Source organism: Montipora capricornis, chromosome 11, assembly GCF_036669925.1.
Source record: "Montipora capricornis isolate CH-2021 chromosome 11, ASM3666992v2, whole genome shotgun sequence".
NCBI lineage: Eukaryota > Metazoa > Cnidaria > Anthozoa > Scleractinia > Acroporidae > Montipora > Montipora capricornis.
Genome location: NC_090893.1, coordinates 13474709 through 13487208, shown reverse-complemented (window position 1 = coordinate 13487208; position 12500 = coordinate 13474709). Strand labels below are relative to the sequence as shown.

General features: G+C 38.6%; 1 protein-coding gene across 1 annotated transcript in view; it reads left to right on the top strand.

The window, feature by feature from the left end:
• The window catches only part of LOC138022866 (transient receptor potential cation channel subfamily A member 1-like), a 27839-nt gene extending 18954 nt beyond the window's left edge, over nt 1–8885 (top strand). The window contains exons 6-15 of the mRNA XM_068869852.1: nt 2193–2266; nt 2678–2860; nt 3083–3256; nt 3985–4131; nt 5078–5158; nt 5799–5979; nt 6388–6448; nt 7106–7172; nt 7420–7500; nt 8129–8885. Of these exons, the coding sequence (XP_068725953.1) occupies nt 2193–2266; nt 2678–2860; nt 3083–3256; nt 3985–4131; nt 5078–5158; nt 5799–5979; nt 6388–6448; nt 7106–7172; nt 7420–7500; nt 8129–8177 (1098 nt within the window). The 3' untranslated portion in view covers nt 8178–8885. The remainder of the gene's footprint in view (nt 1–2192; nt 2267–2677; nt 2861–3082; nt 3257–3984; nt 4132–5077; nt 5159–5798; nt 5980–6387; nt 6449–7105; nt 7173–7419; nt 7501–8128) is intronic.
• Nucleotides 8886–12500: the final 3615 nt, after the last annotated feature.

Here is a 12500-nt window from a genome sequence, read left to right as displayed (position 1 = left end):
TGATTACGTTGGACATCTCCTGACTATTACATGGTGTAACATTCTTAAGGGCTGTGCCAAACGCTCGCAACATCTTACAACATTGTTGGGCACAACATGTTACGTACGTTTGGCCACCATGTTGGATGATGTTGGATCATATTTGAAAATGGTCAAATTTTTCGTGCAACATTTTGAATGTTGCACTCGTTTGGCCACGTTCACGCAAAATTGTTGCAGTAGGGCATGCGCGCCAGGGAATTGGAGCACATAAACATCGACATGTTGCGTTGAAAATGTTGAAAATGTTGCGTGGGTTTGGCCAGCCCGTTCAACACATGTCGCAAGATCATGCAACAATGTTGTAAGATGTTGCGTTGAAATGTTGCGAGAGTTTGGCCAGGCCTTTACTTTTCAGACATTGACCTCTTCCATAATGGCGGCCAAATAAAATATTCGTCCGTTTTAATGCTAATAAGCCTTTCTAGCCTCGCTGCGACGAGCAAATTTCAAAAAAAAAATTGTTTCAAAATGAGGGCAGTAGGTCCTCTTAACATGAATACAAAAGAATGCAAAGGTGATCGCCATTTATAGTTTGATGCTAGTCTTGTTTGAAGAACAATTAGCTACTTTCATATAACCCACTATACATTTGCTTTGCCCACAAATTTTGCATAAACTATTGTTTTGAAATGCACTTGGGAATAGTTGTCAATAGTTTATGCAAAATTTGTGGGGGAAAACCAAATGCATTGATGGTTATATGAAAGTGGCTAATAGAGCAGCTTTCACCGAAGTAATTACTTCGACCAATCACAGCAGGTACAAACAGCGGAATGAACCAATCCAAATTCGTAGTAATTCCATGTAACTTGCTCAAAGCGCGGCTATCTCTGACTTTGTTTTCTCATTCACCAATCAGAATGCTTGGTTTGTTACTAATTTTTGCAATGAATAACCTCTTTTCTTTACTATGTTACCTGAAAACTGCATTTATCTTAGCCAATCAGAATGGAGTAATTTTTTCATGTATATTATTAATTAGTTAAGGAGGCTCGAAAGGGTTTCAACACTACTTAGAAGACTCTCTGTTTAGATCGAATAACGCTACAACACTGTATCACGTAACCGCAATGTTATGGTACCATATGAAACACCGATTATTTCCAAACAAGATGTGATCATCATTATTATTGTGATGTAATAAGTTATCTTGGCAACGGGAAAGCCCAGCGGAAACACGATATATTTTGAATTTAGTTACTCATATCTCAAAAACGAACTCGGTGACCCCTCTTTTTTATAGCTGAAAAGTGATTACAAGGCCACGACAGAACTATCGGCAAAGTTTGAAAAAATTCTGTCTTGAGGATTCAGAGCTCCCTTAAAAAATCACAAAATTAAGGTGGCTCTGAATCCACTAGACAGAATTTTTTTAAAACTTTGTAGAAAGTTTCATCATGCCCTTCTGATTACTTTTCAGAAATAAAAAATGAGGGTAACCGAGTTCGATTTTGAGATTTAAGCAACTCATGAAAAAATAAAGGGTGTTTTTCGCGGCTTGCCCGTTGCCACGGTGACATATTACGTCGCAATAATGACTGTATCTTGTTCAGCAATAATTCGTGTTTCATTTGGAACCACAATATTGCCAATACATGATACAACGTTGTGGTGCCGATCCTTCTAATAAGAGCGTCACTTGGAAGCGTTGAAACTGGTTCGAGCCTCCGTAAGCACACCGTTTCCGAGAGCGTCTAAATGGAGAGAACACAATGTTGCGAGAATTACATCAACCAAACAGCTTTCCTAAAAGGGGTACAATAATTAATACAATAAATACTACAGGAGGTATGTTGAAGCACAAATTTGAAAATGATTATCTTCTAGTTTCTTCGTGAATACTCCCTTTAAATTAATACTTAGAAAGAGTATTTGTCAACATCTTATTTCGGTTTTGGTAAGATGAAAGCCAGTGATAGGATAGTCTCTTGATTGTCCGCTTCTTTTTTCTCACTAAACCTTTGAAAGTATATTATTCGTCGAATGAGTTGCAGATGATTGATCGTGATAAAGACGGGAAAAATATCATTCCTTGAGTTCTTTTTCCTTTAGAAGCCAGCAAAAGTAAGCATAAAACTATAGTCTCTGGCATAAACCAAGGCTTTTGAGGACAGGGATTAACAGCCTACTTTTCGTTTACGTTTATTTAGGAAGCAATTCAGCACCCAGTGGTTCGTATGCTTGTCTCAAGGAAGTGGAACAAGTTTGCACATCGTTGGTTTTGGTAAGGACAGTAAACTTTTCTCGTACTTGCTTTTGATCTCTGGCCTGGTTATAGCCCATTCAATACCCATCAGTCGACATCTCACGCCTTACTTCTATTTTTCCATCCTTTCTCCTCCATCCTTTACTTTCTTCCTACTTTTAATGTTTACCCTTAGATTCCTTCCTATAATCCCTTATCTTTCCTTGTTTGTTGCTTAATATTCTGCCCCATCCAGTTTTCCTTTGAATTCTTATTTCTCCTTTATTCTCCATTTTCTATCGCTACCCTTGATTTTCTTCCCCAATTCTCATCGTATTCTCTTAACTCGTTCCTATTCCCCCACTAATATTTGCGCGTCCTGGCCTCAATTTGAGTGAAATTTCTTTTCCATCCTGTCTCCGTTTAAGTCATTTTTTGTTGTTGTTTCAGCGTTCAGGCAGCATTCTACGTTCTCTTCCTAACTGTGTTGTCCTTTGCGCTTATTCATGGCGCAACCCAAGACGATCCAACACAATACAGTGGCAAAGCCAATGGCCTGCGCTTGTTCTGTGAAGTTCTCTCTATCATTTTTCTTATGTTTTACTTTTTTGAGGAGGTCAACCAAGCAGAACGGTGAGTTTTAAACTTCTTTTGTGGTAATTTATACAAGACGGTTCATCTGCCGCTATAAAACTAAATGGCAAAAAATAAAGAAAGAAAGAAAATAAAGAGAAGAAAAACACGAACCGTGAAAGAATCTCGAAATCTAAACAAAGGTCGAATATGAATGTTCCAATTTCCCATGTAAAAGAACAGTTTATAAAAATGGTTGTTTTAAAGTTTTCTTTTCTTTAGGGAGTGGCATACGTATTTCAAGGATCCATATAACTATTTCGACTGGCTCGGTCTGATCTTGACATTCCTTTTGATTCCTCTTCGGTTTGTGAAAGTCGATTCTCAGTGGAGTGTTGCTGGACTCGGATACTTGTTCAATTTTCTCAGACTCTTCAAGTTTTCCTGTGTAACAAGGTATTATCTCGCTCTTACTAAAAAGTCTTGTTATCTATCTCTTGTCCTTAGTAAACGAGTTGTGTGGATCGCTTAGCTAGACCTCTGGTTTAAAGGACCAGCCCTCCAAACGCGAACTATTAAGAATTAGTGGCAGCCTAATTTTGGACGAATGTCCTCTTCTTTTGTCTGATGTAAAGAAAACAAGAACATAAAGCCTTCTTAAATTCACTTTCCCTTTACTTTCAGAGTGAGTAAGTGCGAAGTTTCATTAGTACTAATAATCACAACAAAAGTATAACAATAGGATTTGCTCTGTAAACGAGGCTGAACTAGCAGACTCGCTTTGAAACAAGGCTTAAGTTTCTGACTTGCCTTAAAAACTAGGCTGAGGTGAAGTGTTAAAGGGAACCTCCGCTCTTATTACAGAATGAGTTTAAACCGAAGGAAATTATGTTTACAAACAAATTTGTAATAACAATAGGGCAATCGTAACACATCACAATTATTCAAGATGGCGGCGCCCGCGAAATTTGAAAACAAAAATGGGCGATTTTAGAACTTATTTATTTCGGATACAAACACTCTCATCGAAAATACTTTAGAGTGACTTGAAGTGGAGGTTCCCTTTTTAAAATTAACAAAACAGGGCCTAGCAGGGTGGAAGAATAGAATCTATAGAACTCTTCAACAGACAAGCGCTTTGGTTTCAATTAACTGGATTCAAACTAAGTCATTTTTCCTTGTAGAACCACTGGTTTGTACTCCAAGACTCTTGCCAAGATCATATACCGGGACATGTCTCGCTTCTGTGTTGTATTTGTCATTGTGTGTCTTGGATTTTGCGGCTCAATGTACATGGCGCTGAAGGCCACAGGATCACAGGAACACTTCAGGTAATTTCGTGTATTTTATTTTTGCATTTTGAAATGTTTCTGGTGTATATTATTTCTGAAAATGAACATCGCCGTCTTGACGCACATCCTTCTTGTTGGTGATGCTAAGCGATGCCAACTCAAGCAAGGAAATTCAAAACCATAATAATCTCTGCTCAGTTCACAAAGTGTATCCTAGGATTATAACAGCTACCGTTTCTCTATCATGAAGAGAGCTTTACTGGTCGACGAATAAAACCACTCTGACCAATCACAGGATGCGTTAACTTTGAAACGAGCCAATTGTTTTCGACGCTAATAGCAGATAAACGCGTGGGAACAATAGGCAACTTTCACGATGGCTTCATTGACAGCAATTACCAGAATTCGGTTTTTTTTCTTATTTAAATTTTGTATTCCCATTGTATTCCGATTCCCAAATCTCTAATTAGCATGAGACGAGCAAAACCTGAAGGAGTCTGGTATTTGTAGTCAAATGGCGTCATCATGCAAATGTCCTATTGGTCTCGGTTTCGCTTTTGATTGGACGAGAAAGACAGAACTTTATCCATTCAATCGCCAGATCAGAATTTGAACTGGAAAGCGAGCTTTTGCACAATTCTGAATTAATAGGTACAACTGACAAATTGAAGGTTCTCCGCAAAATTGGGCGATTTTCCACGTCGTTATTTTTAATAGAAAAATACTGAAAGCAATTTTGTTTCAGTTTTGCTGTTCTATTTCCTAAGCGCATGTGTGATTACTGGCACTCGACAGAGTGCACTTTTGGATAAAAGTGTATTCGTCCGACCAGACTCAAGTAATTTTGTTCGGTGTAGTATAGTACAATGAAAGGCTCTTTGCTTGTATCGTGGTTTTTTTACACCATCCTATTAAGCGCGCGCTCAGCTTTTACTTTTTGTCCTTATTCTTTCTAATTTCGTTTTGGTTTTTTGTTGGTTTTAAGCAATTACGCCTGGTTGATGTTGGCAGCGGTTCGAGCTCTTGCTGAGCAACAGCCTGTTGAAGAAGACTATTCCAAATTCAGGTGAAGAACTGGGTGTTACTAGGAAGCTAAGTAACGACTATGCGATCGAAAAGAACCCAAAACGTGTTTAAGTGAGAAAAAGACCAAGGGCGTTACCCTAGTATCAGGGGTCATGTCAGTCCGCCATGGACGGTGCAACACACTGAGAAATCTCGCGTGAAACACTGGCGGGTATTGGCGCTTAGTTTTGTCACAGCCGTATAATCATGAGGCATATAATCACCCACCCTCCCCCACCCACCCCTCCCCACACCGCTTGATATCAAAGATATAGAATGCAGAATTGAAGTTGACTACCTGATTTACTGTCCAAAAGTGATCTCCATATTGTACCCGTATTGAAGTCAAAATAGAAAATCGAAGATAATTATCAAAACTGTCCAGATGAAGTGTCCAACAAAATAACTGTTATATAAGAAGTGTTTTCACGACATTTGAGTCTGCAGCCAGAATGGTGACCCGCCCTCCCCTTTGGAAGAGTGGTGTTTGAAATTAAACCATAAAAAAAAACATTTCTCCTAGTTTCAGCTTGTCCCAATCCATAACGACTCCTCATTCCTGATTATGCCTACGTTAAGGTTACACCGGGATGAATTTTAAACTGCTATAATGTAGAAAAAGTTCTTTTGTTTCTCATCAGGTGGCTTGCCATTCTTATTCTTCTGTCCTACATGGTGATGGTGATTGTGATTCTATTGAATATCCTTATCGCCCAGATGAGTTACACTTACAGCGAGGCCAAGAGAACAGCCAAGCTACAATATGCCATCGACACCATGCGGATAGCTACTCGCTTGGAATACAGTAGATTTGCTAGATGGGCAAGTACCAACTGCTCAGTTGCTTTCATTTGAATGGCAACACTTTAAGATTTCATCCACAGGCTGGCGTAATGCAGAACCACCTTGAACAACACAATAAGCAGCGCCACCGGAAAGTATAGCTCAATAGCTTGGGGTCGTCACAGTCTAAGATTATATCCACGAACAAAACAAATCTGGAACCACTTTGTACAGCATAATAAACTACATCACAAGAAAGTACTTAGTGCTTAGAAGCTTTCATGTGAATGATTCTGAATAATTAGACACTCGAGGCGAAGAGATCATCCACAGACTCGAATATTCGAACCACCTTGTTAAGCATAGTAACCAGGACCAAAAGAAAAGTCTTGTTAATTCGTCAGTGTTTTTCTTTGTGATATGACATGGGGGTTTGTTTTGTTTCAGAACTTAAGGGTGAATAGTTATAAAGATGGCGACTGGATCAGTGAAAAGGAATTAGCAAAGGGTAAACATTGACTTTTAACCCCGAATGCGAAAGCAATATTCTGCCCTGCGTTATGTCAGTGATGAACCTTCCTCCTATAGACCGGGTGCCTATTCTAATAGAATGGATTAATTGGAGAATATTTTTGCGTGCGCAAGTGTTTCCCCGGTAGTTTTGCCATTTTACATGGCCGGTAAATGTTGTTGTGAACTCTTGCTTCTCTGACGCAAAATTCCTTCCAAATCAAAACAGCTTACCTAATTTATCAAACTTTTATTGGTTTCTGTCTTTTAGTATCACTGCCGTATTTCTGTGCCCATCCCCTCCCCTCACTCCTACCCTCCCCGGTCTTGTAACCAACTGAAAGTGCGCGTTCTTTCCAGTCAGCGCGCGCTAATAACTTGAAATTCAAATTTTCATTATGTCACGCGCACAATTTACAGTTGCTTTTGATCTACTGATGAAAAGGCAGCAGCCTCGAAACGTATGGCAATTTACATATTTTGCGCGCGATAACGAACAGTTTTGACTTGTGGTAATAGTAGACTGACAATTAGACTTGAACGACAGACGTCTTGGAGAAATACCTAGAATTTTCCCCACATTTCAAGATTAAAAATTGTACACGCTCATCTCACACACGCACAATCTTTGATTATTGACGATTTTGTGTCTTAGAAATGCTGGAGTATAGCGACGACAGCCATCCGTGGGAAACTATGGAAGAAAAGTTGACAAATATCAGGTTCGTAACAATATCATTTGCAGGTTGAGGGCGGTCGAGGTTTGCTGTAGATTCTATTAAATTGTCGCCCCCCCTCCCCCCCTTATAGTTTTCAATGGTCCAACATTAGGACGTATAGACTGCTCAGCAACAACCCCAATAAGAACCATCTTGGAGATCAATCCTCGTCCAAGTATCTGTCACTAATTATTTGAATCGTAAAACATTTGTTACTGAAATTACTAGGTTTTTATTCTATTCGTTTCAGGAACCTTATGAGAAAAGTAGTGAAAAGAGAGAAGGAAGTAGACCCATTAGAGAGCATTGATGACAAGTTGACCAATATAACGTGAGTAAATACTTATATCGGTTTCCATTGTACCATTCAACACAAAACAAAGTACAGTATTTACTTTGGCTAATTACAAGAGTGAGTTGACTGGGAAAATTCATTTATCATCAAGTCTTTGACTGACTCTGGTTGGCTGTAAATTTGCGTAGGCAAAGGTATCAAGATGTCTTGAAAGTTCTCAAAGTTGAGCGAGCCTTTAGGCGAGTCCAGTTTGAGAACTTGAAACAATCAGGAGTAACTTAAAGTAGCAATTAGTGCGAGAACAAGTTGCTAATTTTTCATTCAGCAATGAAAAACGTTCATCCATTTGTTTTGAATTTGCGCGTCGTCTTTATTAAAAATAGCATTCTACATGGATTCTACAGGGTTCAATTTGGGATAAATCGTATTCGGCCAAGCAGAGTCAAGTAACTTTGTTGAGAGTATTATAAGTCGGGAATTTAAAAATCAATTTTCAAGCGTGTTATAGATGAAACATCAAAGCAATTGTTTTCATCTCTCGTTTGAAAATTAATTGCGCTTTTCGCTTAGTTCATTCTGCGATCAACTTGCATTGGTAAGAGAACACACAACACCCCGTTCAAACACAGGAAGGTGCTTACTACTTGTTGTTGTTATTTTATAGGAAAATCGTCGAGAAGATTCCACTTCCATCAGGAACTCAAGACATGTGAGCCAGCGATGAGTTCTGCGGTGTTTTTACAAAAGTTGCCCCAAGCTGAAGTAAACAATATCAGGCCCAGTCCTCGAAACCGAGTTGCCCGAAGCGTTTCCTCAAGCACGTGACTGTCAATAATGTTGCTTGGTGGCATAATCTTGGACAATATTTCTTCACGAATACTTCAGAACAGCTTTTCAATAATTTTCTTGCTGTTAACATCAATATTATACCAGCGAAACAAAAAGATTAATTGAATCATCGATAACCGTGCATAATGGTAACGGAATTGGACGACTGTTAACAAGAAATCATTCGGTACTTAAAGGGGCTGTGCACGACAGCGAACTTCACTTTGAAAGGTTTTGCCAATTACTCGCTCCTACTCGCTATGCAACTAATTTCAAGCAGCACAAATCAAAGCTTGGTGACAAAAAATTTCTGTCGAGAATTCATAATTTAAGCTACAAACAACAGATGTAAACTTTGAAAAACGGTTAGGCTGAACAGTTTTCAAATCCCAGATGCAATCCATTTTATTCCCAGTTGCTGAATTTGGCTAAGTTTTGTGTCACAGCCCCTTTAATAGCTTTAACTGCATTTCAAGTCATTTTCATTTTGGTCAATCCAAAGGCTCTTCACTTTCAACACGATGGCAAGAGCAAAAGAGAAGAGGATTTGACTACTTGAAGCAAGTCAATTGTAGAAATTTTGGTAGGTAAAGTGATTGTTAAAAACTGCAGTATGAGTCGGACTTTGTTTAAATAACTGTTTTGAAAAAGACAAATGTAGGGTAGTGCGAGGAAAAGTCAATTGTGAAGCAATTTGAAAGACATATACCGTATTTTCTCGAATAATAGCCGGGGGCGATTATTTCTTTTTTCGCACCAAAAGGGTGCGATTATTCGAGGGAGGCGATTATTTCGAATATTTCTCACAGAAGGCCGTGCCTTAAATATTTTGTTTTATTATACCATTAAATCAAAAAAATAATCACATCAAATATAAACCGAACATGGGCTTTTTACTGTTTCAAATTTGTTTCGTTGATTACTGCAATCAATGTTCAATGTCAATATCTTCGGCGTCAGAGCCTGAATCATCGCTGATGACTTTAACTGGACCAGAGGGGAGGGGGAGGGGGCGATTATTCGAGGGAGGCGATTTTTGTAAATATTTCGGTCAAAGGGGGGCGATTATTCGAGGGAGCGATTAATCAAGGGGCGGCTATTATTCGAGGAAATACGGTAGTTGCACTTGAGTTCTAGTTTTACAACACTCAGTTGAAAACTGCTTTTTGTGGATCAATCAAATCTTCAGAAATCTCCTCATCGTCTCTTTCAAAACCAGGTTGCTAGCAAACGGACAAACGGTAGATATTACCAAATTTCTTGACCAGGTAACTTTGTAGATCAAAGAGAGGAAAGAGAAGGATGGAGGAAGGAAACATGAATTTAGTAATGTGAAAGGAGTCAAGCGTGTAGGTATCAAGTAACTTCGCAATTAACAATATTTTTTAACCAGGGTTTGCGAAAATTCTGAGAAACTGTGGTCGTAGCGACATTCTGTTAATCCCAGCTGTAAAAAATGTATCGTTGAATAAAATGTTATGTCCTTCGCCCATTGACACCTTCATATTTTCATTTTTTTTTAGTTGACAACAGAAAATACGTGAATTTAAATAAAAACCCTAATATATTTCCACTTCACAAACGATACAATAAAGCCTGGTTTCCATATGATCTGCAACGGTCTGCGATCGGTCCGCGACACGATCGCTGGTAGGTCTGCCGCGCCACATTGCAGACATATCAAAAAACATCTGTCACCGGCGTCTGCGGCACACGGTCTGGATGATCGGAAATGTTGACTCTATTTAAACTTTCCCGACCATTACGACGCTTCCGACTAAGACAATTTTTAATAGAAACGTGTGTTTGCGATGATCTGTGTCCTACCGGCGACACACTGTTGTTCGCCTTGAAACACCTCCAATCAGACTTACTTAGTGCGCTCCTTTTTCTCCTCGCTTCGCAGGGGATTAGTGATACGCTTGTCTGCGATCTCTTCAGATTTAAATGGAAACATTTACTTCCTGTGTTTACGATCGTCTGCGATAAGACCGACGCAGACAGCTTCCGCTAGCGCAGACCGTTGCACATCATATGGAAACGAATGTGGATTGACTTCTCACAAATTCTGTGACCTTGGTGGTCACGCTTCAGCCAATTCACGTGACTTCATCAAAATTATAAATAAGGAATTATCAATCCTTTCGAGATTTTAGTTTAGTTAGTTATTAGAACAGCTGAAGACTAACCTTTTCTCAAATTTTCAGTTTGATAGGGTTTTTCGTCTCGTGATAAATCAAGGTTGAATTTTTAAGCTTTTGCGTGACACGAATTGCGGCCGAGAATGCTGTCACGTAGGTTGGAAAAGTGACTTATCCGCTGAGATTTTGCAATCTGAGTAGTCCTTATATGAGAATAAGTACTCATACAGGTGTTTATGGGCCCTCAGAAGACGACTACAGGCTCTTTATAGTAAAACTCGATGACCTATGTTTTGTTAGCTTCCGGCCGCCATATTTGTGTCCATTAGAGGGACACAAACATGGCGTCTTAATACAAAGCCTTACAAATTTGAGTAAACCATTTCTTCGAATATCTCCCGCCTGAAAAATCTCTTTGATTCTTGACTTCGTGTATTGAATGGTTAATTTGATGATGGTGTGACAGTGAAAACCGGCAATTTGCTAGTTTCGTATTCTAACGGTTGGGTTGTATCGACCATGAAATGGACGTAAATGAGAGCATGCGCAGAAGCAATGTGTGTGTGTATATGTTATGTAGCAAACACATGTGAGCTTCGGAACTTGAGAAATAAAGACAAATAACACGGAGTATCAGTTCTGCAAATCTTCAGTTATTATAGCATTAGCCTCCATTTCATACTAGATCCGTGAGAATACGAAACTGGCCAATAAATGTTTTCAACGTGGTCTTGAATTCTCTGTTATTAGCTCTCTCAACTTCATACTTCTTGTTAAATAAACGGTTGTTCATATCACAATGATCACCATGATGAAGAAATAAAGACGACCGGCAATTAATTTTAAACTACATTTGTATCAAAATTAACCCGTCTTGATAACGAGGCAAAACCTTGATGACAACGCTCTCGTAAAGAGCGTGAGATGACGTCAAGAAAGAAATGAAAAGGGTGATTGTTTGCGTTGGTTATTTTTTTCACTTCATTGAAAAGAGAACTTAAAATAAAAAACCCCTTAGTCTGACGCACATATACGCAGGCTTAGTTGACTTAGTGAAGAGTTTTTCGACATATCCAAAGATATCAGAAAAACGGTTTCATTTTTAAATATAAAAAATTCACTATAGTGTATTAAAAGACCTTTTAGAAATGTTTGTTTTGGTCAAAGAAGATCCTATTTTTATTAAACATTAAAGCCTGAATATTGAAGCAATAAAAATGGGTAATGAAATTTGGGAGGTCCAAACTGACGTTTTTCGCCGTTTTATTATATGACTACCTCCGTGAGCGGGCAAGATGAACCAAATCGCACGCTCTGATTTGTTACCCGAGCGGGCAAGATGGAGCTATACTGCCCTCTCGGGATTTCTCGCTTTGTCCCGCAAGATCGAAGATCATTAATTGTTTTGCTGTTTTATCCAATACAATAAATCTCTTATTGACCAAGCTTGTTCGGTCAAGATGGCTGGATATTGGCCTCGTTCTTTTTTGTGTGTTTATGGACCTAAACTTTGTCCCGGTCCATAAACACACAAAAAAGAACTTGGTCAATATCCAGCCATCTTGATCTCACGCTTGCTCAATAAGCCATATAATTATATACCAAACTGCTGTTGGTTGGCTCATTAACCGAATTCTATTGTTCAAATATTCAAAAGTCTGTTTTTCCACTTTGAAAATAGCCTTCATTTCAAACTTTTAGAATAAACTTAATAAGCTCCATTCTTAGAAAGGTAATTGTTTTTGAGCAAAGAAAATCTTCCTTTTCATATTAAAACAATAGAAACTGGTTAATGAACTTTTGGAGATCCAAAGTCACGTTTTTCCGAGTTTGACCAAACCGCTGTTGGTTGGCTCATTCACCGAATTCTATTGTTAAAATATTCAGAGGTATTTTTCTCCACTTTAAAAAGATCCTTTTCATTTAAAGGTCTCAGAATATACTTAATAAGTTCCATTCTTTGAAATGCAAACATTTCTGGTCAAAGAAACTGCTGATTTTCTTCACTATTTAGGACTGAATATTGAAACAATAGAATTGGTTAATGAACTTTTGGAGGTCCAAATT